Source organism: Vipera ursinii (assembly GCF_947247035.1).
Source record: "Vipera ursinii genome assembly, chromosome: 2".
Taxonomy (NCBI): domain Eukaryota; kingdom Metazoa; phylum Chordata; class Lepidosauria; order Squamata; family Viperidae; genus Vipera; species Vipera ursinii.
The window spans coordinates 293,763,745-293,791,571 of record NC_139513.1 but is presented as its reverse complement, the minus strand read 5'-3'; the positions used below and the strand labels follow the sequence as shown (position 1 = coordinate 293,791,571).

General features: G+C 46.7%; 3 protein-coding genes and 1 long non-coding RNA gene across 8 annotated transcripts in view; 3 read left to right on the top strand and 1 right to left on the bottom strand.

Annotated features, from left to right (window-relative positions):
• LOC310635646 overlaps positions 1 to 7,211 on the bottom strand; it is a 68,884-nt gene extending 61,673 nt beyond the window's left edge. Inside the window, exons 1-2 of the long non-coding RNA XR_014491468.1 lie at positions 6,623 to 7,211; positions 6,428 to 6,586 (exon numbers count right to left, since the gene is read on the bottom strand). This is a non-coding gene — a long non-coding RNA (uncharacterized lncRNA). The remainder of the gene's footprint in view (positions 1 to 6,427; positions 6,587 to 6,622) is intronic.
• RPL17 (ribosomal protein L17) lies at positions 147 to 8,564 on the top strand. Of its 2 annotated transcripts, none has more exons than XM_083354824.1 (7): positions 147 to 165; positions 2,057 to 2,109; positions 2,193 to 2,233; positions 4,599 to 4,733; positions 5,386 to 5,484; positions 7,226 to 7,417; positions 8,423 to 8,564. In XM_083354824.1, the coding sequence occupies exons 2-7, from the start codon at positions 2,070 to 2,072 to the stop codon at positions 8,468 to 8,470; spliced, it is 555 nt and encodes a 184-aa protein (XP_083210950.1). In that variant the 5' UTR covers positions 147 to 165; positions 2,057 to 2,069; the 3' UTR covers positions 8,471 to 8,564. The 2 variants fall into 2 exon arrangements, with proteins under 2 accessions (XP_083210950.1, XP_083210949.1); XM_083354823.1 differs by lacking the exon at positions 147 to 165 and adding an exon at positions 903 to 966.
• A 1,936-nt stretch (positions 8,565 to 10,500) lies between these two features.
• On the top strand, positions 10,501 to 18,820 carry LOC310635645 (UPF0729 protein C18orf32 homolog). 2 transcript variants are annotated; one of them, XM_083354825.1, is made up of 3 exons: positions 10,501 to 10,615; positions 15,065 to 15,306; positions 17,680 to 18,820. In XM_083354825.1, the coding sequence occupies exons 2-3, from the start codon at positions 15,094 to 15,096 to the stop codon at positions 17,752 to 17,754; spliced, it is 288 nt and encodes a 95-aa protein (XP_083210951.1). In that variant the 5' UTR covers positions 10,501 to 10,615; positions 15,065 to 15,093; the 3' UTR covers positions 17,755 to 18,820. The 2 variants fall into 2 exon arrangements, with proteins under 2 accessions (XP_083210951.1, XP_083210952.1); XM_083354826.1 differs by lacking the exon at positions 10,501 to 10,615 and adding an exon at positions 14,845 to 14,947.
• Positions 18,821 to 20,417: 1,597 nt separating this feature from the next.
• The window catches only part of DYM (dymeclin), a 241,093-nt gene continuing 233,683 nt past the window's right edge, over positions 20,418 to 27,827 (top strand). The window contains exon 1 of one of the 3 annotated variants that reach the window (XM_083354838.1): positions 20,418 to 20,531. The gene's annotated coding sequence lies outside the window, so the exon portion shown is untranslated. Of the gene's footprint in view, positions 20,532 to 20,579; positions 20,724 to 27,827 lie in introns of those variants that run through there. The other 2 variants (XM_083354837.1, XM_083354839.1) reach the window with 2 other exon arrangements.

Here is a 27,827-nt window from a genome sequence, read left to right as displayed (position 1 = left end):
CCGCCCTTCCTTTTCCCCGGCGCTAGCGGCCCTCTTCAGGTGAGCACGATGGCGCTGCGCCGGGCCTTCGGTTTCATCCGGGGTCGTGGGGCGCCATCCGCTCACGAGCCCCGCCGAAGCGGGCCCGCACGGAGAGGGAAGGGCTGGAGATGGACGCCCGCGGCGGTATTTCCACCTAGGGGGAAGGGGGAACGGGGGGAGAAATATTAGGAAAAAGAGCCCCGGATGTAAGGCGGTGGAAGGAACCATTCCGTTTGTGAAGGGGGGGGGAATTTCTGCGGTTCATTTTTTTCCTCCCACGGAGGGATCATTTTGCAGCAGCCGCAGAGAGGAAGGGATGCAGGCCTAGTTCCCGCTCGCATCGCCCCCGAAGCCGCCGGCGCGGACCTCCCTGGGGCGAAGCGAGGGCGCCGGGCTTCTGTCTGAAATGTTACAGGGTTTCCAGGCTGAGCAGGGGGTTGGACTAGAAGACCTCCAGGATCCCTTCCAGCTCTATTCTATTCTATTTTTAATGTGATATGAGAAGCCTTTAATGTGATATGAGAGCCTTGGTGGAGCAGTGGGCTGATGCCTCCTTAAGTAACCCCAGCTGCCTGCAATTAGTGCAGGTTCGAGTCCCACCAGGCTCAAGGTTGACTCAGCCTTCCATCCTTCCCAGGTAGGTAAAATGAGGACCCAGATTGTTGGGGGCAATTAAGCTGACTTTGTAATAATGCCGCTTGGGGTGTGTGTGAAAGCCCTAATAAGCAGGCATATACATAGAATGAAGGCTACTGCTAAGCTTGTAAGCCGCCCTGAGTCTTCGGAGAAGGGCGGGATATAAATGGAATTAAAATTAAAAAAAAAATAAATTTTCCACGCGCTTTAGCTCTCCAGTAGTGCTCGCTCTGGACTGAAAGTTGCAATTTAGGAAGGGGGGAAACGCCGTGATTTTGCCATCCTTCTCCGGCAGAAAAAGGGCTAAAGGTGCACAAGTGCAGTCGTTGCTTTCGTTGATTCTAGGAAACTGAGGATTGGGTGTTTCTCACGTGCTGGTTTGTGGGCCTGAGGGGTCGTAGGTGCCACGGCCCTAATGGGGAAGAAGAAATTTCAAGGGATAAAAAACAAATAAATTTAGTCTTTCCTTGGAATTGGTACGTTTTGCAGTACAGATCTCTCCCAACATTGAACTGGTTTCCTACGTAGAGAGAGGACTGGTTTGTGGCGGAAGGTAAACATTTTGGGCTGTAATGTAAATCACACAGTATGTTAAATCTGAGTTGATCCGATACAGACGTGGTCTTTGCATAACAGGCTGCAGAGGGTGAAACTATAGTGTAATAGTTTAGCTGCTAAGCAGCTAAGACAATGCCGGGTTCCCCCATCAGTAAACCACACAATCATAGTTTAGCTTAACATTGACTCCAAGTAGTTTTACCTTGGCTGATCTCAAAAGGGGAAGTAGGGATGGACTTAATACTCCGATGGGAGGCTCCAAACAAATAGTAAAACTGTTGGAATTTTTTTTGTTAAGAACCAAAGAAAAAACTTGAAAGAAAACTGGCAAAAAACCTGTTTCAAGAAAATTATATGGATGGATCCATCAAATCATCAGAATCCAAGCTCGGTTTTGCAGGTTTTTCCTAGCAGAATGTGCCAATTAAGCTGTGTTATAATTTTAATTATATTTTCTATTGGCTTGGCATTTCAAATAAGATCTGAAAAATAATAACTGTTTAGCACTAAAGTGTAACATTTCAATCCATTGCATTAAAAATTCTGATTCCAGGATAACCAAATTGAGGTATAAACGAGACTGGAATTTTACAGTTTTACAATTCTTTTATCAATCTTACAATTTTACATTGTGTGTGAATTGTCAGGGGGCTGTGCAGGATAGGGTGTTCTTTGGGGTAAAACCCGAGGCTGCGAGGATGACTATCTTAGGACACCTTTGGATGTAAATAATGAAAATACTATGAATTCTGAGCAGCTTTTTTTCCAGCGGCCTAAGACGGAATAGCTCATTTACTATTTCAAGTCTGAAGCACATTTTTTTTCTCCCAATTTTGCCTAGGTGAGCTTTGAAAATGGTCCGCTACTCACTCGACCCAGAGAATCCCACAAAATGTAAGTTAACTTTCTCGAGAGTTTACTTCGGAGATTTTGGTCACGGGACAAAAAAGTGTTAATTTTTGCTTGTTTTCTTGTAGCCTGCAAGTCCAGGGGATCCAACCTTCGGGTCCATTTCAAGGTATGCAAGTTGGGCCTTGCCTCTGACGGCGTGAGGGGTGGGTAGGTGTCTTTGCAGGTAGTCCTCAACTTACAACTATTTGTTTAGTGACTGCTCAAAGTTACAGTGGCACCGGAAAAATTGACTTATGACCATTCTTCACACTTCACGACCGTTGCAGCATCCCCATGTTCAAAATTTGAATGCTTAGCAACTGGCTTATATTTCCAAGGATGATGTGATCGTCTTTGCAACCTTCTAGCACGCATACTCAGTGGGGAAGCTAGATTCGCGAAAAGCCAGGTTACTGATTTAATACTGCAGCGATTCATTTATCAACTGTTGCAAGAAGGGTTGCAAAACGGGCCAATAACTGTCTCGCTTAGCAGCAGAAACATTGAACCTGATGGTTGTAAGCTGAGGACTGCCTGCATTTCGATGGGACTTGGTTGCATTAGATTGTGTTTGGTCTCGGGAGTAGCAGTAGCTCTTGAGACTTAATGTACCGCTCCGTAGGGCTTTTCAGCCCTCGTTAAGCGGTTTACAGCATCAGCATATCCAACAGTCTGGGTCCTCGTTTTACTGACCACGGAAGGCTGAGTCAACCTTGAGTCGGTGAGAATCGAACTGCCGGCAGTCGGCAGAATGATCCTGCAGGACTGTGCTCTTAGCTACTGCGCCTTCACGGCTCTTAATAGTCAGCTTCTAATTCCACCCTCCTTTGCCAGGCGCCATCGGGCTCCCCGTCCCCGGAGGCTCTGCCCTGACTGGCAGGCCTGGTTCTTCTTCCCCAGAGACCTGCTGGGTGGGGTGGCCCCAGGAGATGATTCTCCATCGTGGGCAGGGGGCAAGGCTACCACAGCAGTGGCTCTTCCGGGCTTTTGCTACTTCGGCTTTCCTCATATCTTCCACCACTGTTGATTTGGAGGCAAAACAATTGGGGTAGTGTTAAGGCGCCGGCCCAGAAACCAGGAGATTGTGAGTTCTAGTTCCCACCTTAGGCCCAGAAGCCGACTGGCTGGCTTTGGATCACTCCTCCTCTTCAGTTCAGCCCATCTCCACGGGGTGGTGGTTACAGGGGAAAAGAATGTGTGTTTGCTGCCTTTTGAGTTATTTGTAAAGTAATAAAAGAGGTAAAATTCTAATAAAATAAAACTCTTAATGTTACACCTCCTTTATTGATTTTGTTTGGGCAACCAGTTAATAATGATTCTTGGGTTGCCTGTTTGAAGTTCTTGGAATCGACTAATATGGAGAACGGTTGTTTATTTGAGGAGTGGGGGGGGGACATACGTCGCAACTGCAGTGAAGATCAGCTTAGGATACCTTTGGATTTGTCATAAAAGCAGGCTGGAGCGTCTGAGCAGTTGCTTAGCAAAACAATTTTGCACTTATTCTACAACAATATCTGGTGGCTTTGTTGTAATCCACGTGGTTTTTTGAAAAACAGCCGTGCATCATAAGAGATTTAAATAAAATTGAAATGGACCGCAGTGGGCATGTAGTCCATCCCTCTCTGTAGCGCAGGATCCACTAGGATATCTCTGACAGATAATTAATTCCCCAGCTGCTTTTTGAAGAGCTAAAGCAAAGGCGAGCTCAGTGTTTCATGAGGCAGCCTGTTCCACTGGCTGAGAGCTGTCCTGATGCCTGCCTTGAACCTTCTCCCTTGGCTTCGGTCCGGTGGTTCTGGCCCTGCCGTCTGACCCGATCAGGGGTCTTCTCTGCCCCCTTTTTCATTTTGCTAAGTAAAGATGGCCGCCCAACTCACAGGTAGGGCACTCCGGGCAGCTTACACAAGGGGTCCCCCATCCTTGGGCCGCCCAAGCGGCAGACGAGCGCTCCCGCGGCTCCAGTTGCACAGGCACACTCGCGCACAACACTCCCTTTGCCTGGCGGGCAGGCTGGGCTGCCTGCCGCTTGCGCAAACGGAGTCGCCTGTGCTTGCGCACACACCTGCTGTGCGCACAAGTTCATCCCCCTCCCCTGATGGTTCACCAAGCTGGAAAGGTAGAGGACCGCTGGTTCTCACGTTATAGTTATAAAACCCACCGCGTAAAATCCTCACCCTTGTGATGGCAGCAAGAACCCGATCGACCACTTGGAGAGCTCCATTTGGGGTCACCAGGCCTGCCAGCAAAAACCCTGAATTTGGGAGAGCCTTGGGAAGGGTGGGGGCCAGGTGTACCTCAACGAGAAGGATATTCCATAGAGGAGGCCCTTTTCCGTGGTCTGCCAAGTGCACATTCCTAATCGACGGGACGCGCAAAGCGCCCTGCCGCCTTCCCAGATCCTTCCAGGAGCCTGGCCTCGAGCCGTGCGGGGCTTCAGAAGCGATCGCCAGCCCCTTGAAGTGTGCCTTCTTCACCTGTTCCCTTTTCTCTAGAACACGCGTGAGACGGCCCAGGCCATCAAGGGGATGCACATTCGGAAGGCCACCAAATACTTAAAGGACGTGACTCTGAAGAAGCAGTGCGTTCCCTTCCGGCGTTACAACGGTGGTGTCGGCAGATGCGCGCAGGTACGGCTCTGGGAACCCTTGGACGTGTGTGTGTGCGCAGGTCTGTGAATAATAGCAATTTCGGGAGAAATTCTTAAAAGAGCAATTACTTCAAGTACTACTGAGGAGGATATGGCCAAACGACAATTACTGGTACCTTGCTTAGAAATGGAAGCTTTAGTGTGTGCACAGAGGTGCTTGTTGTGGGGAATAGAGGGGGTTTCGTGCAGGGGTCCCAACCTTGGCGAGTTTTAAGACTCGAGAACTTCAGTTATTCTGGCTGGGGGGTTCTGGAAGTTGAAGCCCCTGCTAAGGTTGGGAAACCTCAGTGCGTGTGGTAAAACTACCTCTGAGCTGCCTTGTCCTTTCTTTTTGTGGACTTTCGTTGTTTAGAGCTGGTTCCTGAGCTGCAAAGATAAGGGCGGACGCATTATTTGGACTTTATATAAAACCTTGGCAAAATTTAAGTAGATTCTCCAGTTGTTTGGATGCAGTGAACTTAAAGCCTTGTCTGGGTTCCCTTAGGCATTTTTAGGGTTGCTGTGATGACTTTCTTAGGACACCTTTGGATTAACCGTGAAAATAAGATTACTTCTGAGCAACCCGTAAAAGCGGAAAGCTCGAGAACCTCCTTACTGGAAAGAAAATTGACAGCAAATTTGTCCTCTTGCAGGCCAAGCAGTGGGGTTGGACCCAGGGCCGTTGGCCGAAAAAGAGTGCCGAGTTCCTCCTGCACATGCTCAAAAACGCTGAGAGCAACGCTGAGCTGAAGGTAACGTTGGATGATGCCTGGGGGTTGATGCCGGCTTTCGGGTAATGCTAACTATATTGAGCCACAAAGAGGATTGGGGGACTGGAGGCTAAATTGGGGATGTCCAGTTTAACGAAGAGAAGGACCAGGGGTGACATGACAGCCCCCTTCCAGTATTTCAGGGGCTGCCCCAAAGAAGAGGCAGTCAAGCTCTTCTCCAAAGCGCCAGAAGGCAGGACAAGAAGCAACGGATGGAAACTCATCCAGGAGAGAAGCAACCTAGAACTAAGGAGGAATTTCGTGACAGTTAGAACAACTAACCAGTGGAACAACCTGCCTCCAGAAGCTGTGAATGCTCCAACACTGGAAGTTTTTAAGAAGAGACTGGCCAGCCATTTGTCTGAAATGGTATAGGGTTTCCTGCCTGAGCAGGGGGTTGGGCTAGATGACCTCCAAGGTCCCTTCCAACTTATTATTATTATTGGGACAGGTGGGGTTTGCAATCTAGTTAAAGCAAACCGGTGCATTTAGTACTCTGAACCGAGTTTCTAGCAAGCATTCTCCGTTCTAATGGAGATTCCCCTTTGTTTTGCATTAGAATTAGAATAGAGCAGGAAGTGGCCTTAGAGGTCTTCTAGTCCAGCCCCCTGCTTGAACAGCAGGACCTAGACCATCTCAGTCCAGTCTCTTCTTAACCCCCCCCCGCCCCCCAGTGACAGAGCGCCCACGATTTCTGGTGGCCAGCTGTTCCCCTGGTTAATTGTCCTCCCTGCCAGGAAGTTTCTCCTTAGCTCCAGGCTGCTTCTCTCCTTGAACAGTTTCCATCCCTTGTTTCTTGTGGGGTGATGCTATTAATCAACTCTGGAGAGCAAAGAGAGACTAGGAAGGGGGTTATTCTTTCTCAGGTCTTTCTCGGTTGAAAGTATTTGAGATTCTTTATAACCGCAGTGCTTAAAGCTAGGACGGGGACAGGTAGTCCTCCACTTACAACCGTTCATTTAGCAACCACATTTACAACGGCACTGAAAAAAGCGACTTGTCCTTGCGCTCACCCACCACCACCATCACCTTCCTCCAGGCTGAGGGGAGCAGAAGCCAGGCAGTGGGCCTGCATTTGCAATTGCTGTGTGTGCGCACACACACGCACACACACACACACACACACACACACACACACACACACACACACACGAGTCAGGCGGTTTCCCAGCCAGCTTCCAAGAAGCAAAGTCAGTGGGAGAAGCCAGAGTTGCTTAAAGGGCCACTCAAGACCTGCCGCAGGGATCTGCTTGACTGGCAAAAGAGCTTGCAAAAACGTGAGCACGATTCAGCTCGCCACCACCGCCTTGTTTGGCCACAGAAATTCTGGCTCCGGCTGTGGTTGTAAGTCAGAGACCACTTGGAATTTTGCTTCGCGCAGCGAGTGAAACGATCCCAGGATATTGAGTGGGAAGCAAAGAGAACTATTTTGTTTATAAGGGAGGCAGGGAAGGTCTCCATGGGGCACAGCTGACCTTAAGGGCGGAGGGCTTGCCGGGTAGATGAAGGAGAATTGCCTCCAGGTTTTAATGGCCATCGTGGGCATGGGGACCTTTGAAGTAATTGGAATCAGTGCGGATTCTCCGCTGCCACCCGCTGGAATTAAGAGGCGTTGTCGAAAGGGCAGTTGTGCCTGGGCTTCGAGAAGAGGCACGGTTTTTTAAACTGAACCACGTTTTAAAGAGAGCTTTCCGAAATGTTTTTCTCCCCCCCCCCTTTCCAGGGTCTGGATGTTGATTCGCTGGTAATTGAGCACATCCAGGTTAACAAGGCCCCCAAAATGCGCAGGCGCACTTACCGAGCTCACGGGCGCATCAATCCGTACATGAGCTCTCCCTGCCACATCGAGATGATCCTCACAGAAAAGGAGCAGATTGTCCCTAAGCCAGAAGAAGAAGTTGCTCAGAAGAAGAAGGTAAGGCCGCCCCCAGGTTCAATTGACAGCCATCCAGAGTTTCTTTATAAGACAGACAGCTGTACAAATCTTTGAAAGGAATAAACTTTTCTTAGCATGTGTGGAATCAAAAATTCACCCGTTAAAGCCTGTTTAAATACATTGTTTTAGATATGTTGACTCGGGTGAAGCTCTTAAAATATTTTTATTATTCATGTCTTTGCCACTGCAGATATTTATTTTACCTTTCATTTTTATAAGTAATTCAAGGTGGCAGCCATGCCTCGTGTTCCTCCTTGCTCCTAACTTCACCACAACCTGTGAGGTGGGCCAGGCTGAGAGATTGACTGGCCCAAAGTCACCCAGACAGGACACGAATTCAGACTCTTAGTATTTTTCATAGTCAACTAAAGGTTTCCGTGTATAAAGTGCAATGCGATTCGATTGGTGGTCCCAACAGCCTCCAGCGGTGTTTCCCACCTATGGCCATTTTAAGACATGTGGACTTCAACTCCCAGAATGCCCCAGTCCCAAGTGCTGACTGGGTTATTTTGGGAGTCGAAGTCCGCACTTTAAAATGGATAAGATTTGGAAACATTGACTGAAAGGTTCTCAAAGATGGTGAGTGTATGAAGTCTAATAGAAATTTAAAAATCTCTTAATTTCATACATTAACATCAAAAGAGAACCTTAATGTCCATTTTTTAAATTCTCCAGCATGCTCGGGGTATACGCCTTATATTAGGAATTCAGCTTGTAACAAGAATCAATAGCCAGGGATCCTCCTTTGCATATAAATATATTAACTCCTGATTTGTGAATGTTCTATGATTTCCATAAAAAGCCAACTGGGATTGGTTGCCCCGCATGCTTGCTTGTTCATTGTAAGCTAGCAATGTGAATAATTCTGGCTTAATGTGATGTGTAAGTGCATTGTGTGGCTCATTAGTGGCTTATTGTAATATTCTGCAAATGTACATGATTGTTGCAAATTGGTACTGATTTGTCTCATTTTCTTTTTTTCAGATATCCCAAAAGAAATTGAAGAAGCAGAAACTAATGGCTCGGGAATAAACATTGATGTAACTTACAAATAAAACTAGTTTAACACACATCTGCTCTTCATTATAAATTTATACAATGGTCTTAACTTTCTGTGTAATGTGTTTTTCGGCAAGATTATACTTCACAGATTTCAAACACACTTTTAATTGAGCTTATTTTAAATACACAGAAAAACATAACATGATTTTTAAAATATGCCTGCACATTAATAAAACAACGATGGCTAGCTGTACTCACTAATTACACACTAGCTGTAATCCCAGAGGCTGATCAACGTGGCATGTGTGTGGCCATTGATGGATAGCTTGCTTTCCGGAGGTATTGAATCTGGAATGCAATCATTCAGATGCAGACAAAAATGCTCTTTGCTGTCTTTTAATGGCCAGCTGCCTTTGGCATCCCAGATCCCTGAACTATTAAATGCGTCTCCCATGTGGAACTTGGTATAAATCAGTTTTTTTCAAAGGCTGCCTAGGGGGCTCAGAGTGTGGAAGTCCATACATACGTCTTAAATTTGCAAGAACACTTCTAAATTAAATGGGATTACAAGGATGTTAATTGGAGCTTTGCTCTGACATTTAAGCGTGTGAACCAATGACAAATATGCCTTTCAACTCCAGTTCTTTCTTCAATCTCGGATTCAGGGCATTTTGAATAAAATATAGTACAGGTTAGCCCTCAACTTAAAACATTCCATTTAGTGACCGTTCAAAATTACAGCAGCACTGGAAAAGCGACACGTCCGTTTTTCACACTTGCAACCATCGCAGCAGCAGCAGCCCGGTCGGGTGATCCAAACTCAGCCGCTCGGCAACCGACTCATATTTACGACGGTCGCAGTGTATCATTTCAGGTGATCCCCTTTGGCGACTTTCTGACGAGCAAAGTCCACGGGGGAGCCAGATTCTTTTAACAACCAGGTTGCTAACTTAGCAACCGCAGTGACTCCACTGTGGCAAAGAAAAGCAAAGTGGGCCAAAATTCACTGATCAAACGTCTGGCTTAGTAACGGAAACATTGGCCTTAATTGCGGTCATAGGCTGAGGAGTCTTCTCTCCCATCTCCTGGGGCTTTCTGCGTGTCCTGGGTGAGGTCGGCGAGCTGGGGAGGGAAAAGAGGTCCAGCGCAGCCGTGTGAACCTGTTCGAGAAGAGGAAAAGTTCTGTATGCTGGTAAAGCAAAAAGCAGGTCAGACTTCAGCTCTTTAATTCCTGCGCCTGAAATGTCCTCAAACGCCTTAAAGACAAAGTGTGCAATTATTAACCAGGTTGTTGTTTTTTTACACGCTATTTAAATTTCCAGGCGCTGCCTAACCTCCAGCAGGGAATCGGAAGCCCCCTCCCCAATCCCTTCAGTCTCCTAACTGGCCGCAGCTGGACTCCAGCGTCGTGTGGACAGGCCACCTGGGCTCTCTCCCTGAGCGCCCTCCGTCTCGCCCAGCACCCGGGGAACGGGGTGCCAGAGTTGGAGGGGACCTCCGAGGTCTTCTAGCCCACCCCACCCCCCCGAGGCAAGCAGGAGACCGGATGCGAGGGGTCTTCGAGCCGATTGGCCCGTCGGAGACTCCCAAGTTCCTCAGCCCAAGGGGGCCGGAGCTCAGCCGGCCCGCGTCTCACTTAACGACGGAACCTCGGGGCTCTGCGGCGGCCGGTGCCGGTGGGGAGTTTGGCCCCGGGGGATCCCGCCGGCAGCAGGGAAGCCGCCCTTCCCTTCCTTCAGGCCTTTCTTTCGGGTTGTGGCTGTGTGTGTGTGTGTTTTTCCGGGGGGGCGGGTGGGAGGTCCAGAGAAGCGGCTCTTCCCTCGATGGCCGCGAAGGGAGGGAAGCGGGGGGGGGGGCGCCCACCGCCTCCTTTCGCCTCAGAGACGCGCGGGGCCCTCCGGGGCTTTCAGGGAAACGGCGAGACAGACGCGCAGAGAGACGCGCCCTCCGGCAGTTCCCGGCTGTTCAGGAAGAGCGGCGGGAGGCGCGGAAACACGCGTTCTCTCCACCCCCGCGTTCACACGCGCAACCCGGCGCCGCGTCGGGGGCGGAGCCTGAGCCCCGCGTCGCGCCCCGCCCCCTCTCTCCCATTGGCGGTCGCCGAGTGACGTCTGTTTCCCGCCTCACCCGGAAGTGGAGCCGCTTCCCTCCTCCCGCCGGGAAACCTCCGCGCAGGTGAGTGAGACGCCGGGACCCCCCCCGCCCCCTCCCCTCCCCTCCCCTCCCCTCCCCCGGGGGGCTTTCAGGCGCCCCCCCCTTCCCGGCGCCTCCTGGCTCCTTCCGCTGCCCCCCCCCCGGGCAGGGCAAGGGAAAGACCCCCCCCTTCGAATATTTTTATTTTCAAACTGTCACTTTAAAAGTGTGGGGGAGGGGCGGGTTTCCTTCCGCCCCCGAATGACCCCCCCCAAATAAGGAAGCTCAGCCCTGCTGGCATTTCCCCCCCCCCTCAAGTACCTGTATCTGTCTATTTATCTGTTTCTCTCTCTCTCTAGCTCCCCCCTCCCTTCCATTTCTCTCTCTTTCTCTGTCAGTCTATCCGTCCATCTCTTGACATCTCCCTCTCCATCTATCTATATTTATCTATTTATCTCTATTCATCTATTTATCTCTATCTCTATCTTTCTATCTTCCCCCTCTCTCTATTTATCTCTCGCTATTCGTCTATTTTTCTAAGGGACGCAGTGGCTCAGTGGGTTAGGACGCTGAGCTTGATCTGCAGTTTGGCGGGTCGAATCCCGAGTGCCGCGTAACAGAGTGAGCGCCTGTTACTCGTCCCAGCTTCTGCCAACCTAGCAGTTCAAAAGCACGTCAAAATGCAAGTAGAAAAATAGGGACCACTCCGGTGGGAAGGTAACAGCGCTCCGTGCGCCTTTGGTGTCTAGTCATGCCGGCCACATGACCACGGAGACGTCCTCGGACAAGCGCTGGCTCTTCAGCTTTGAAACGGAGATGAGCACCGGCCCCTAGAGTCGGAAACGACTAGCACGCGTGTGCGGGGGAACCTTTACCTTTACCTTTTATTCATCTATTTATCTCTCTTTATATCTCTCTCTATTTATCTGTCTTCCCCCTCTCTCTATTTATCTCTCAATCTCTTTATCTATCTCTCCATCTCTCTCTTTAGCTCTGTATTCATCTATTTATTTCTCTATCTCTATCTCCCCCTCTCTCTATTTATCTGTTTATCTCAATCTATCTCTATCTCTCTTTATCTCTCTCCATCTATTTATCTCTCCATCTATTTATCTCTCTTTATCTGTCTCTTTATCTATGGCTTTTCATTTAATAAAATATTAATTTGTGACCATTAACCGTTCAGATTAAAGAACCATGTTAGTAATAATTACTGATTATACGACTAAGAGAGGAAAAAGGCTGCTGTGGCAACGTTGTCACCCACCCACTCATTTTGTTTGGAGAAGAGCCAAACGTTCATCCCCTCCTCTTAAAGTTCCCAAGTTGAATGAGCAATGATGGCTTTTCCCCCCTGGCCATGTTAAGCCCGGTGAAAACATTGGCTTTATTGACTGTGGTATGGGAGTAATTTTCTATTATCTTCCTCCAAGCAGTATTGGCTGTTTCCTAGTTCAGCCTACAGCCCAGGGGTTTCCGGGTGGTCTCCCATCCCAGGATTAAGCAAGCCAGATCCTGGTTAGCTTTTATAAAAAACCTGCAAAGGTAGAGGATTGTCATTCAATGTGATGCTAGTATGTACTTGATTTATTTCACGATTCCCTCCTCCAATGCTTCCACAGAACGGGAACCGCATCTGAGGCAGGCTGAGCTGAGAGAGAGTGGCTCCCTAGCATGGCAAATGATGTGCGGGTGGACTTGAATCTGGGTCTCCCAGGTTCCAGTCCCACATTTTAGTTACTTGGCCATGCTGACAACATAGTAATAAAATACAACATAAATAAGTGTTGGGTTGATACTTAACACAGGAGTTATAATACATCAGTAGAAACATTGGGTATTTGATTTGTACTGATGGATTGATGATATGCAATCATTGTCAGATTTTGAATTTTTTTTGAAGACTGTTTTGCAATTGATTGTTTGCAATTTTTTAATGACAAAGTTTCCCGACCCATTTTCTTTTCTTTACAGTGATGCATTTATTATACATTTCCCTCTTATTTAGCCTGACATAGTAATATTTTAAAATCCATGGAGTAATTGATGCTTCTAACTGTTTACTTCAGGTTTGGTATAGTTTACTAATTAAAATTGCAATCCGTTTTTCAGTAGCTGGTACACAGCTCAGCTGAAGGTAAACCACCTAGGAAACCTGAATACAGGCAAGCTGTAATTAACTGAACGCATTCCCTCAGTGCAGCAAAGGGCCAGCGTTGTTTTCATCAAAATGCAAGTGAAACTGGAGTGCTGCAACTCTGTAACTGTGTCCTAGCTTTTAAGAACGAAAACAGTATAATTGCATTGAAACATATGAAAAGCAAAACATTTGAACTAGTTCTAGAACCCCAAAATGGAAGAAAAAACTGTTCATTACCATTTATAATAAAAATAGCAATTGTTTTCCTTGGAGAGAAGTGACAGAGACTTTTTAAAGAGTCAGGCCACTGCCACCCCTTTCTAAAGTTTTGGCTGGCAGGCGAACAGCTTCGTAGAATAAACTTGAACTAACTAAGTCATTGGCTGTCAGAATATCACTCTGAAATCTCTAGTCCAGATTTAATCATTTTATACCATGTCAGTAGGCAGCCAATGGCCCAGGGTGTGTTTGTAGGTATGTGAAAAGTCAACAAGGTAGCCATAACCACATAATTGAAGCCCTGCACCTTTTTACATAAAAAGCAAGCAAAAAAAATCACCTGATCACTTTCTCATGGATCCCTCTGCCTAAATGCCTCAAACAGTATTCCCAATAATTCTATTAAGATTTAGAGCAGGGCTCTTCTTCAAACTTGGCCTTTTTATGACTTGTGAACTTCAACTCCCAGAATTCCTCAGCCAGGCACGAATTCTGGGAGTTGAACTGCACAAGTCATAAAAGGGCCAAGTTTGAAGAGCCCTGATTTAGATACTACAGTTTATGCATTTGCAAATAAAAGTTGACTTTGTTAATTAAAAAAAATACTATCCAATCCGCTATTTCTTATACAACTGAAGTAAGCTGAATTCAAGTGAGTGGAGCTCTTAGATTAAATATATATTACGGAAAGCTCTGTATTTCTAATATCTTTGCAATGAAAATATATAACGTGTGTGATTTAGATTTAGCTTAGTAGCAAATTATAAGAATACATTTGTGGAATTATCTATATTCACTAGACTGCTCACTTTAATGAAGGCTAACATAACCCCATTATCTTTTGCTACTTTTTGTTGTTGTTGTTGTTCAGTAATATCTAGGACAAAAAGTAATTGTCAGAATAAGAGAATGTTATGATGCAGGTAATCTCGATTTACAGCCAATTATTTAACGACTGCTCAAAATTACAGGGACTGAAAGAAGCAGTTTGCAACTGGTCCTTGCATTTACAAAACCCTTGCAGCATCTCTGCAGTCCTACGATCACAATTTGGGTGTTTGGCAAACAGCCTGTGTTTGTGGCAGTCGCACTGCCCGGGGTCCTGTGGTGTCTGTTTGCAGCCTTCCCACTGGCTTCTGATGAGCAAAGTCAGTGGGCAGAAGCAGCTCTGCTTAACGACTGCACATTTCACTGAACAACTGCAGAGATTTGCTTAACAACCCTGATAAAAAAAGTCGTAAAATCGTGCACGACTCACTTAACAACGGTTTTGCTTAGCAGCTGAAATTCCGGTCCCAGTTGTGTTTGTTAAACCATGGACTACCTGTATTTAAAAGGTTTACTGGGTCACAGCAGCTTAAGCTGATCGGGTGGTGTGAATGCCTGCCGGATTACTTTCCTCAGTTCTGGGGCAGCCCAAAGGGGTAGGACCAACTTCCGGAATCCCCCAGCCAACATGGCTGCCGCCCAGGGGGTTTATGGGAATTGAAGTCCCGCCTGTGTACAATGCTTCAAAATGGAGAAGGCTGCTCTACGTACTGACTTGGAAAGTGTGTTTGTCCCCCAAAATTGGTGAGGATGAACCTATAATGGTTTCAATATAATAATGATGATGATGATATAACAACAACAACAACAACAACAATAATAATTTGGAAAGGTCCTTGGAGGTCATTCTAGTCCAACCCCCTGCTCAGGCAGGAGAACCTATACCATTTCATACAAATGACTGTCCAGTCTCTTCTTAAAAGCTTCCAGTGTTGGAGCATTCACAGCTTCTGGAAGCAGGCGGTTCCACTGGTTAACTGCTTTGACTGTCAGGAAGTTTTTCCTTAGTTCCAGGTTGCTTCTCTCCTTGATGAGTTTCCATCCAATGCTCCTTGTCCTGCCTTCAGGCGCTTTGGAGAATAGCTTGACTGCCTCTTCTTTGGGGCAGCCCCTGAGATACTGGAAGACTATCGTGTCAGCCCCCTCATCCTTCTCTTCGTTATACCCAGTTCCAGCAACCGTTCCTTGTATGTTTTAGCCTCCAGTCCCCTGATCCTCTTTGTTGCTCTTCTCTGCGCTCTTTCTTGAGAGTCCCAACGTCTTTTTTACATCCTGGTGACCCCTCGTTGTATTTCCTCCTGCAGCACCTGTCCAGAGCAGACTCCGAAGAACCATGGTGTGCATTCCTTGCATCGTCATTCCGGTCCTGCTCTGGGTCTACAAGAGGTTCCTAGAGCCGTATCTCTACCCCTTCCTCTCTCCTCTGGTCAGACGCCTTTGGCCCAAGAAGGCCGTGCAGGGGGCGGCCAAGCCGGAGCGAAGGGCCAGCTCTGAGAAGGATTCCCTGAGGCTGGATCCCCTCAGCGATCAGCCGGAACTTTATGAAGTGAGTATTGCCCAGGCAGAACGCGTCTGTGTGTGTGTGTGTGCGTGCGTGCGTGTGTGTTTTGAGGAACCCCGTTAGAAATGGGTAAGAATAAAATAGAAAAGTTATATCTGATACGGTCAAACGACTAAAATGATTTAGTCATTTGACCATACCAAATATATGAAACTAATGCAGACAGTCCTCCACTTACGACCACAGCTCAGCCCAAAATTTCCACTGCTAAGCGAGGCGATTGTTATGTGAGTTGCACCTTATTTTACAACCTTTTTTTGCCACAATTGTTAAGTGAATCTTGCAGTCGTTAAGCGAATCGGTCTCCCCCCACTGACTTGGCTTATTGGAAGCTGGCTGGGAAGACTGCAAATGACCCCAGGACAGGGCAGCTGTCATAGGTACACGCCAGTTGCCAAGCGCCCGAATTTCGATCACGTGACCGTGGGGGATGCTGCAACGGCTGTGAGTGCGAAAACTGATCACGAGTCACTCTTTTCAGCAGTGTCGTAATTTTGAACGGTCACTAAGCAATTGGTTGTAAATGGAGGACTATCTACAAATACATCGTCCGATACAAGGAAAACAAAAGGATCGCAAAATGGACGGGCGATTCATACCGCTTTGCTAATTGCAAACAGAAACCTAATTGCCAACAGGCCTTGCCTGCTTCATGCTGTAACTCTAACAGAGCAGTTTCTCTGTTTTTCATTCCCCGCACCAGCCGGGCACTCCTTGGCGTATCCTGGAACATACCTAAGAAAAGGAAGCCGTTCATTTTGAATTTTGCTCTGGGACGAATTTTAAGCTCGAAGGCTTGGCGGTGGCCTCGCTCACTACCTGTAGTCTTTCCTCTGCTGTTCTCGTCCCCTGTGCATCTTTACCAATAAATATCCATAACGGAAAGGAGATTGCCTGTAAGTCAAGGCAACAAAAACGCTGCAAAGAATTGGGAAAATCTTGGCTTTGCAGCGAGTGAAGCCCTGTGCAAGCTTGAATCTGCTGCACGAGGGTCCTGTTTAAAATGCTCGTGCGAAAGTGAGTATCGTTGCCCTTTAGGGTGAGGACTAGCAACATGGGGCCTCCGGGTGCCAGGATGTCTGGCTGCGTGCCGTCTCCAAAATAACACTATTAATAATTAACCACCGTCATTAGTATCATTAACAATTAATTATTAAATAATATTAATAGTTAATAGTCCAGTGTTAAATAGTCCATGGACTGAGCTACTGTTACATTTTCTTTATTGTCACAGATAAGCCACATTCCCCCCCCCCCCAATTTTCTAAATAGGTTCGGTTTCCTGCCTGAGCAGGAGGTTGGACTAGATGATCTCCAAGGTCCCTTCCAACTTTACTATTATGATTATGGTTATGCTCAGGGGGCGTCACTGGTCCCCGAACCCTCCCCCACTTCTTCACCTCCCAATACAGTCTTTGCCAGCCAGGGTGCCCACCTGCCCTGCTTTCAGCAGACTTCCAGTGATGGGCCTACGAGGCTGCAGGCGAAGGGGCTTAAGCGCATTGCAGGCAGTCCTTGACTTATGACCTTAATGGAGCTGGAATTTCTTCTTAAGTCCTGAGGGTGATCTGTCTAGGCACCCACGTGGCTGATCGGATTTTATAATCTGTTTTGGTGTTGGTTGTTAAAGAGAATGCTGTGGCCGTAAAGTGAACGCAGCAGTTGTTCAGCAAACTTTGGTCCTTAAGCAAGTCAGGGCATTCACACTGGTGTGTTTTGCTGGCAAAAGACATTATAAATCGCACCGTGGAACCGTGGAACACCACAACTGACCTCAAAGGTTAGGCAGTTGCCAGGAGCCTGTGGTTGTGGGTTGTGGGTTTTCCACTATTGGAACTGGTCCATAAGTACCTTTTGGAGGGGTCTCTCATAACTTGGAACAGTCGTTAAGCAACCGGTCATTAAGAGAGGACCTGTAAATAAGCATCATGCAATTAAAAAAAAGTTATGACTCTAATCAATGATGTATCCAACTCACCTGTCCATAAGGCTGTCTTGCGCATGATCTAAAATGGGGGTCCCCAACCTGCCCCCCCCGGGCTGTGAACCAGTACTGGTCCGTGGTCGCACAGCTGGAAGTGAGTGGTGGGCGAGTGAAACTACACATGCACAGGAACTAGGTTGCACGCTCCTCCTCCCCCCCCCCACTGTCCGTGGAAAAATTGTCTTCCATGAAACCGGTCCCTGGTGCCAAAAAGGTTGGGGACCGCTGATCTAAAAGGAACTTGGTCTTTCTAGGATCAAGAAAAACATTTTAGGATCATCTAGTCCCCAGTCTTGTTTTTTCTGTTTCAAAAGTGACGGAATGAATGTGCATTTAAAAAAAAACAACTCTTCCCCCCCCTCCCTGCCTTTCAGACCAAGAGCAATGGCATTGCAAATGGACTTCCTGGAACTGGGCCCAAGGCAGATTCCGAGAAAAAGATGGATTAGTTACGCTTCCGTTGTGGGGTCAAGGCTGTTATTTAGAAATGAACTCGCAGTGTTGTCTCCACGTGGATATTTTACTGATTGCACATTTATCTGAATGGAAATTTGGAATATGTATAGACACACCCGTCAACCGGGGAGGCTTGGAATAATTCTAGCTGTGTCCTTGAAAATAGTTTTAATATATTGTCTTGCTGTTGTTAAATTTTGGGGTGGCTGGGACCCTAATGTGCAGTGCAATTGGAGAGCGTTAACAATTTTAGTGTCCACATTTTATTAAAGCTATAACTGTCAATTTTGCTACTTGTTTCAAAAAAATTCCTGAAATCCTTCATTGAAAATGGCTCCTAGGTTTGTCTGCTTTTTTAAGCAAAAGATCATACCCACAGTAGCTAAAAAAAGCAGCATTGTAAATATTTGAGTACTAATGGTGAAAATTCTGATAGCTACTAATTTGCTGTTTCTAAATTAGCATCTGCAGAGCTGCCTATTGCCGATTCCTCACAATGTTATAGAAAAACTTTTAAAAAGCAGATACTATATGGAGGAAACAATACCAGTTCAGTGCCACAAAGGGAAAATGTCCTTTTTTGATGTTTTTGAGCTTCTAAGGGTGGGGGGGGAAGCTAAAGCTGATAAACACAACTTTTTATGCAAATTCCTGTATTTTGGTTGATCATGTCTACCTCCCTAATTAGAATAATTCCCAAGACCACCATAGCAAATAAACCTTACTGGTTATTGTTGTAACTATGCTATTTTATCTGCAATGTAGATTTTCAGTTGGTGCATTCTAAAATCCATGTGTGTTTTTCATAAAGGAACAGGGAAGTTGTATCTCCCATGTGAAGTAAAAATTGCACCTTAGAAATATGCCCAGGACTCCTTTTCAATTTAAGGCATTTTTACGGAGAACAGGTGGGTGATTGGGAAAAGTTCTGTGGGGATAGAGTGTTTTATTATTTTTCTGAGAGATCTATTTTAGTGAAGGAGGAGACTGCAACCCTTTGCCTAGGAAAAATGCAAATTTAACTGATTTAGAATTTGAATAAAGTGTGAAAGCAATACATGTATTATGCGCTGAGTCCCAATTCTCTCCCTCCCTCTTTTTTTTTGCATACCCAAATTAAACATTCAGTTTAGCTCAGTGGCGTAGCGTGGGTTGTCAGCACCCAGGGCAAGGCAAGTAATTTGCGTCCCCCTAACCCGTGCACCGCACCGCACGCCTGGCACCCCCCCTCCACAGTAGGTGGCGACCCGGCGGCTCGGATCGGATTCGCACAGCCAGCACTGCAGTGAGAGAGAGTGAGTGAGCCAGGCAGGGGCAGAGAGCTGCGAGTGCGAGCGCGCCCCCCCAGATGTGCCCAGTGCGGCCGGCCCCCCCTGCACCCCCCACACTACACCACTGGTTTAGCTTATAAACACACCAGTTAAGGGGAGCTTGTTGTCATCTTGTACTGTTCTGCCAATAATGGCATAAATCTCTAACCCAGGGCTCTTCAAACTTGGCCCTTTTATGCCTGGCTGAGGAATTCTGGGAGTTGAAGTCCACAAGTCATAAAAGGGCCAAGTTTGAAGAGCCCTGCTGTAACTCATGCTGGCTGGGGAATTCTGGGAGTTGAAGTCCATACGTCTTAAAAGTTGCCAACAATGAGGAGCCTTGTCCTGACCCTAAACTGAGTAATGCAAAATAGCTGGCTTGGCTGCAGATATAATGGGCATTTCAGGAGCTGGGCAAGCCGGCTGGGAGGTGAGTTAAGATGTGGCAGTCCTCAACTTACAACCATTCATTTAATGACCATTCAAAAATATAAATCACTGGGGGAAAAACCAGTCCTTGCACTTAATCATTGTCACATTATCCCCACAGTGACATGCTAAAAATTTTGGGCACAGGGCAACCGGCTTGAGCAGGGGGCTGGACTAGAAGACCTCCAAGGTACCTTCCAGATCTATTTCTATTTCTATTCTTATTCTATTCTAATATATCTAGGTCATTTGACTCTGGGAAAGCAGCTTGTTCCCACAAGAGTATCTTTGTGGGGTTTCTCCGTCACCCAGTTGATGGTTGTCCCAAAGGTGCTTTTTCAAAAGGCAGCTGGACTTTTCTTGGGGGTTTTTCCCTGAAAACATTTTGCTTCTCGTCCAAGAACTGAAGAAGCTTCTTGGATGAGAAGCGAAACACTTTCAAGGAAACCCGCCCCCCCCCCAAGAAAGTCCGGTTGCTTTTTGGAAAGCACCTTTGGGGAGCCCACAGGGTGGCTATGTGCCGTGTGGTGTTCGTTTGCAGGCAAATCACTTGTCTCGGGGTCGCCTCAGCTTGCCCCTCTGTGAAATGGGCTTCACCCGGGACCTGTTTCAAAATGGGACAACCAGGCCGCCCGCGGTGCCTCCGCGGCAAACCACCAGGGGGCGCAGAAGGGTTGAGCTTCAGCTCTGCCTCGGAGACGGGAAGGGAGGCGAATCGCTCCAACTCCCGCCTGCGCACTCGGGGCTCACGAGGACTTCATTTCCCGATACGCAGGTTGGCTTCCGCACGCCTGGGCGGGGCCTTCGAGCACGTGATCTCCCTCCCCGCCCAGAAGGGAAAAGTGGTGACGACGTGAAAAGATGGAGATCGCCGGCGGAGGGCGTGGCTAGGAACGGTCGCGCGCAGAGGGGGCGGGGTCCGGGCGTCGGCGTTGGGCGCGCGCGGCGGGTCCCAGAAGAGATCCGGGGGGGCCGCGGAGAGTGGGGCGCAAGGTGCACCGCCTTTTCCTTCCCCCGGGAAACCGGAGCCGGTGAGTCGGTACCGCCGGAAGGGGTCGCTCACGGGGGCCGGCGCCGTGAAAAGGTGGGGCGGGGGAAGGCGGACCCTCGGGGGAGAAGTCAGCGAGACCCGGGAGAGCAGACCCGCTTGCGGCGGGGGAAGAAAGCCCGGTACGGGTCCAGACAACGCTTGGCCGACACGCGTCCAGTGCTGCGTGTGCTACGTGAGCTTAAACCGCGGTGAAGGAAAGCTTGGTTTTTTAGCACGTGTGGACGCGTTCCCTGTTCCACCCGGCGGTGCCCAGGGGGCGAGACAAGCCCCGGGGGGGGTGTGGTTACATCGTGCACGATTCAAAGTGTGTGTTTGACTCTCCTTGGGGTGCTGCGTCAAGCCGGGCAGCCCTTTATTCGAGAAGCCCGGGCCCTGTTCCTTAGGCGTATTGATATTTATGGTCTTAATTTGTCTTGGCTGAAAGATCAAATATCAATTCATATATGTGTGTCTGTGTAGGTATGTATATGTATGTGTGTGTGTGTATATATATGTATATGTATATGTGTGTGTGTATATATATATATATATATATATATATATATATATATATATATATATATATATATATCCCATTTATATCCCGCCCTTCTCCGAAGATTAAGGGCGGCTTACAATCTAAGCACAAATCAATGTGCTTAGCAATAATGTATATAGGTATGGTACCTGGACTGGTTGTAATGTTTTTTTTATGTGAATGTAAGTTCACTGTTCAGAATCACTTGTCTGAGATGCGCAGCTATAGAAATTGAAGAAACCATCCATGGTGAAACCACCATTTAACTGGGTTTGTTGATCAGGTAGCTTGAGTTGATCTGGAGTGAAATGGCAGCCTAGGTTGATCCTCACTGTGGATTCTGGGTTCTCCTGGAGCCACACATAGTTGTCATTGACTCTGTGGTGCTTTTCCAAAAGGCAAGTGGGCTTTTCTTGGGAGTTTTTTTCCCCTTTAAAAAACGTTTTCGCTTCTTATCCAAGAGGCTTCTTCAGTTCTCGAAGAAAAAACAAAACAAAAGTCCAGTCGCCTTTTGGAAACGCACCATTGGGACAAGCATGGCCTGGTTGCGAACCTCCATAGATACAGTTGTCACTGCTATAATCGGTTCCGTTGGGATTTGATCTCGCTGCCTCTGAAAGGTTAAAAGACCACATGAAGGTAAACATCATCATCAGTCCCAGATTGATGCTCTTAGGGGAGAATCCACATCAAGGCAAGCTACATTGCCAGTTGAATTTGGATTCGGAAGTCACAACTAGGGCAAGGCCGGCTGGCTGGCTGGCTGTGAGGCAGATTAGTGGTCTCTTTTCCACAATAAGCTAAAATGTAATTGGTTTGAAGTTAACCTATATGGCTAGCATGGTTTGGTTAATTTAACTATTTAATTTCAGTTTTCAAACCTGGCCACTAGTTTAGCATGCTTAGTGAACCCAGTTAATGCCAAGTGTGAATTCAAATGCTAGTTCTTTTCTCCAAGCTACATCCATCCACCTGGAGCTGGGAAGGCATATGTCAACCCTAAGAATAGAATAAATGCTGTGGAACTGCGGCCTCGTTTTAAGCTGCTTTGAGTGTTCTGTGTGCAAATAAAACTCCAGAGAAAAGAGATTTGCACGGTGATTAGGTTCAGACACCTCAAAAGTCTAGATAATGATATGTGGAAATACGAATAGTTTGCGATACGGCTAAAGCTTATTTGAGAGGCTTGATAATAAAACAGATGGCAGTTAAACGTAGGAAGGAGGAGGAAAGTAGGAGGGAAATTGTTGAGCAGCTTACTAAGGCAGAGAAGGCTCTCCAGGTAAACCCACAGAAAATTGATGGGAAGGAGCAGGTGGATTTTTGGAGGCATAAACTCAACCTTGTGGACCAAGATATGTGGGAATAATCCATGACTGAGGTCATATAGAGTAAAATGTTTTCAGTGACTCAAAAAAACCCAGACTATTGAGTTAATTCTGAAAACCTGAATTAGTTTGAGGTATGAAAAAAAATGTTTTATTGAGTCACTGAGACTGTGGGAGATTTAATTTCCCATCCTGGTATGCAATTCAACTTAGTTAACCCCAAGTGAATGTGAAGGCAATAGGTAGCCATGATTAACCAGAGGAACCGTCCTCTTGCCTCCTTCTGAAATGTAGTTGAGAGAAGATGCCTTATCTCGGAATCAGGTCTTTCCTACCATAAAAGAATTTTAGGGAACCCAGATGAGGCCTTGAATGTTTTAAGAGTTTGTTGCATGTAATAGGTACACGTGTGTTAAACCTCTGGTTGGCTTATCTTCCTGTTGTTTTTATTTTTTATGTATTTATTTGTATCCTGCCTTTATTACTTTTAAAAATAACTCACAGTGGCGAACATATCCAATCCCTCTTCCTCCTCCCGGTTTCCCCACAACAACAACCCAGTGAGGTGGGTCGGGCTGAGAAAGAGGGACTGGCCCCAAATGACCCAGCTGGCTTTCATGATTAAGGCAGGACTTGAACTCACCATCTCCCCCCCCCCCTTTCTAACCTGATGCCTTGATCACTAGACCAGGCTGGTTAGTCTCCCTCCCCAATCAGGTAAGAAATCCATTTCATCCCTCCCACGATGTCGCTTTTATGACCTCCACGATCCTAAGCCGCTCCAGTACTAGTTGCCCAAAAGCTGCCTGCTCCGTGTTCAATCATTCCCTGCCATTTATTTAGCGTATGGCATGTCACACACGGACTAGCAATATATATTAACATTTCACCTAGATTAGTAAAACACAACAAATTATAAATGTTAAAAAAGATTTATGTTCAAATGCCAACATCTAGGCCTGTAAGCACTGAAGCACAGCATGTTTATATTTTAAAAAAAATCAGATACTGGACCGACTTACAGGTGGCCGTGATATTCTCTACAGTTTTGTGTGGGACCCGCAGTCACACTGAGGGGAGGATGTTATATACTCCCTTTATACAGAGAGTCCCAGCAGACGACCCGTCAAGTGCGAATCCTGCTCAGGGTTGACCATTGCTGACGTGATGGTTCAAAGCCTGCCATCTTGTTTGGGGAGGCATTTATATGTCTTCCTATGTCCCGTATTTTTACAAATTATATGCCAACTCATGTATGTAATGTTTTCTGTTCTGTAGTATTTCTTCTGTTTTTCTTAATAGTTGGAAAAAGCAAGAATTCTGCTGCACTTGGTTTTTAAAATTCTCCTTGATCACCTAATGCTTTTTCTAGATGGTTAGTGAAGTATTGCTCATTTAGGCTTGAAAATATGAAACCGTTTTCATAGCCCCAGAAACAGCAAGCAAGGTTAAAGCAACAAATATTTTGAATGTTTCGTATATTTCATTCTCTGCTACTTGCTATGTTTCTGTTGCTGCCAATTCCTTCTTTAAGATTCTTTCTAGAAATCTTTATTTTAACATTTTAAACATGAGCTTTAATATGAATATGTCCTCAGGAGAAGGTGTGACATCTGTGTCCTTACACTCTTATATCATCTGTTCCAAAGACAGATTGTGCAAAGAAAGAATTAGCTTAGTCACTTGATAATTGGTTTAAACAGAAAAGGTATCTGATTTTACATGGTTAAAACTTTGCACGTGGCATCTATGAGACTATTCTTTTGCAATTATGGTTGTGAGTTGTTTAAAAATAGCATTGCATTTTAGATTAATAATGTTATCATTTACCTAGAATCCTGATATGCAGGATTGTGTATCCTTACAATTTCATATTATGCCGGTAGCTTCATTAGATTGATTAAACAAAATGTATGCAGCTATTTTCACAGCGGTCATGTGTTCAAAATTTGGGCGCTTGGCAACTGGCGTGTATTTATGAGAGGTGAAGTGGCCTGGGTTCATGCGATCCCCATTTGTAATCTTCCCAGCTGATTCATGTGATTGCCGTTTGGAATCTTCCCAGCTGATTTCCGACAAGCAAAGTCAATGGTGGAGGCCAGATTTGCCTTAAGGACGGCATAATTCATTTAGCAACTGCAGAAATTTGCTCAACTGTGGCAAAAGGATCATAAAATGGGGTGCAGCTCAGTTAATAACTGTCTTGCTTAACAATGGACATCAGTTATGGTCATAAGGCAAGGACTACCTGTACTTTCATCATGGCTGAAAATGAATCGATTCAGTCAGTGTAGAATTAATTTCCAATGTAGAAATATATAGAATGGTGGCCTCCCAACTTTCCAGCCAGGAGGTGGCAGCAGTAGGGGGCGAGGGAACAGTTTTGTGCGTGTGTGCGTGTCGCTTTCACAAACGCAGTGTCGCACCCGTGTGTGCTCGCCCACCGCTTCCTCAGCCCAGTTTTCCGAAAGGGCTGCAGCCTGGTCCTGGGTCAAGGACCCCTGATATATAGGACATGCCTTCTTAGTACATTCACACCGTGCCTTTTATCCTACGCACAAAATAGCGGGGGTGATGCCTGTGGAAGTTCTCAATCGCCCAGGTGACAGTTGTCCGTGAAAACTTTTCGCTTCTCACCCAAGACGCTTCTTCAGTTCTTCTGAACTTGGATGACAAGTGAAAGGTGTTCAAGGTAAAAAAAAACTCCCGAGAAAGTCTAGTTGCCTTTTGAAAAACAACTTTGGGAGATACGCCAGGATGGCTTTCTACATGTTACCTTTTAAAGACGCTGCCTTTAAACCAGGGCTCCCCCACCTTGGCAACTTTTAAGACCTGTGGACTTCAACTCCCAGAATTCCCCAGCCAGCATGGGGGCACATCGTTAAGGGTGGTGCATAAAAGCTTTGCATTGTATAATGCTACGTACAGTTTATAAATTGAGTGGGAAATATCTAAACATTTGTCAGCTTACTATTACTCCTGTTCCTCAAAAATAAGAACCGGTCTTATTTATTTATTTATTTTTGGCTCCAAAAGAGGCACCGGGTCTTATTTTTTGGGGTGGGGGTGTCTTTTCCACTCACCTCCGGCACCGCCAGCCTCCCCACCACCACCACCAGCCGGCCCTCTTCTTCCGCGGTCGAAGGAGCAGCTTCACTCTGCAGCTGAGAAGGGAGTTCCCACCTGCATTTCGCACTCGGAGCCTTTCTGGAAGGCCACTGGAGCCGATAACCGAGCTACGGATTGAATCCATAGCTTGGGTCTCGGCTGCAGAGGCCTTCCAGAAAAGTCTCTGACGGCAAAATGCAGGCTGGGGGACGCCGACCGGAAGAAGTGGGCTGGCGAGGGGAGACAGGTGTCAATTCATGGGAGGGCTGAAAGCGGGTGTGAGGCCCGTGGGGCAGCTCCACCCCCCGCCGTAGCTTGGTTTCTAGGCATGCGCCCCGCCCCAAAACTAGGGTTTATTTTGGGGGTAGGGCTTATTTTAGGCCCACCAGCAAAAAAAAACAAAAAAAAAAAACAAGCTAGGGCTTATTTTCGGGGTAGGCCTTACTTTTGGGGAAACCGAGTAGAAAGCAGGCCTGTTGCGTAATGTGATCATCTGCACAGTGTGTTAAATTAGTTCTTTTCTGCTGGTGCCTTGATCCAAGACGTTACCCGTCACCTTTGAGACACGGGAATTGGCTTAACGTCAATTGTTCCCCTGTGTCTTTTGAATAAGACCTTTACGAAGTACATACAGTTTGAGAAGGCCTTGTAGTGTTCCCTTTAATAGCAATTAAAGGAGGCTTATACATGTATTGCTGAAACCTCTTTTCTAGCATAACGCTATCTTAATAGTGTTAAGATATCTTAACCACAGCTGGGATACTGCAGCCAATTTTGGACACCATACCACAAAAAAGACGTTGAGAGTTTGGAGAAAAAAAATTCAGAGAAGAGCAACTAAGAGGATCCAAGGCCTGGAGACCAAAACATTCAAAGAACAGATGCGGGATTTGGGTTTGGCCAGTCTAAAGAAAAGAAGAAATAGGGGGGACATGATAGCAGTATTGTGGTATTTGAGGGGCTGCCACAAGGCAGAGGGGGGCAGGTTGTTCACGAGAGCACCAGAGGGAAAGACGAGAAACCATGGTTGGAAACTGATCAAGGAGACAAGCAACGTGGAATTAAGGAGAAACTTCCTGACAGGGAGGACAATCAACCAGTGGAACAGCCTGCCACCAGAAATCGTGGGCGCTCCATCACTGGAGGTTTTCAAGAGGAGACTGGAAAATCACTTGTCTTGAGATGGCGTAGATTCTCCTCCTTGAGCAAGGGGCTGGACTAGAAGACCTCCAAGGTCCCTTCCAGCGCTATTCTATTATATTAATAGTCTGGGCCAAGAAATAGGAGCATTCTTATTTCTAACGTTCCTCTTATTACCAGGTCAGTGCATAGTATACATTCATTGTAGGGAAAGGAAACTAATTCATTTTAAAATAGAGTAAAACCTCTGAAGGTTGACCTCCCAAGGGACTGAACGAAAGGGGTCAATGTATTGTACAGCTTCTATTAGAGAATGCCATACAGAAACACACACAGCGAAAACACAGGGAAATCATACAATGCTGTATCAACTGGTACAGAGGCTCCAACTGGCACAGAATGCAGCCGCGAGAGTTGTGTTGGGAGTCTCCCGATACTCCCATGTCACACCTCTGCTCCGTGAGCTGCATTGGTTGCCAGTTGTCTTTCGGGTGAGATTCAAGGTACTAGTAATGGTGTTTAAAGCCCTACATGGCAGGGGTCCGGAGTACCTTAGGGAACACCTGCTGCCGGCATCGACTTCCCTCCGCCCCGTGCGTTCCCACAGAGAGGGCCTCCTCAGGGTGCCACCGGTCAGAGAATGTCGTCTGGTGGCCCCCAGGGGGAGATCCTTCTCTGTGGGCGCCCCGGAGCTATGGAACCAGTTACCGGTTGAGCTCCGGACGGCGCCCGATCTGCGCTCCTTTCGCCGCGATCTGAAAACATACCTGTTCGAACAAGCCGGCCTGGCCTGAGGGGGATTGGTGGTTTTTTTTTACTATTTTTATTGGGTTTTTTTTTACCATGTATCAACTGTATTTTTAATCGGGCATGTATTTAATTATCTTTTAGTTTTTGTAAATTTCTGTGTTTTATTCTTGCCCTGTACACCACCCTGAGTCCTTCGGGAGAAGGGCGGTATAGAAATATTAATAAATTAAATTAAATTAAAATACAAAATCAATACATTTACATATGTATGTTTTTCTCATGGTTTGATCATTTCTGAAAAAAAGAGTCAGTTTTAGTCTGTTTCTCATTCTTTAAATGAAGGTGAGCGGAGAAAGCACTCTCGACGCTGGCCATACCCTCAGCAGACCCAAGCATTTTCCCAAAGCAAACGACTTTAATTGCATTATCAAAT

What these genes read in the sequence shown, in the direction of transcription:
- RPL17 (XM_083354824.1), top strand. Translation starts at nt 2,070, where the DNA reads ATGGTCCGCTACTCACTCGACCCAGAGAATCCCACAAAAT. An exon ending in GTGTCGGCAGATGCGCGCAG is followed by an intron (nt 4,734 to 5,385) that starts GTACGGCTCTGG and finishes GTCCTCTTGCAG; the next exon opens with GCCAAGCAGTGGGGTTGGAC. An exon ending in AGAGCAACGCTGAGCTGAAG is followed by an intron (nt 5,485 to 7,225) that starts GTAACGTTGGAT and finishes CCCCCTTTCCAG; the next exon opens with GGTCTGGATGTTGATTCGCT.
- LOC310635645 (XM_083354825.1), top strand. Translation starts at nt 15,094, where the DNA reads ATGGTGTGCATTCCTTGCATCGTCATTCCGGTCCTGCTCTGGGTCTAC. An exon ending in ATCAGCCGGAACTTTATGAA is followed by an intron (nt 15,307 to 17,679) that starts GTGAGTATTGCC and finishes CCTGCCTTTCAG; the next exon opens with ACCAAGAGCAATGGCATTGC.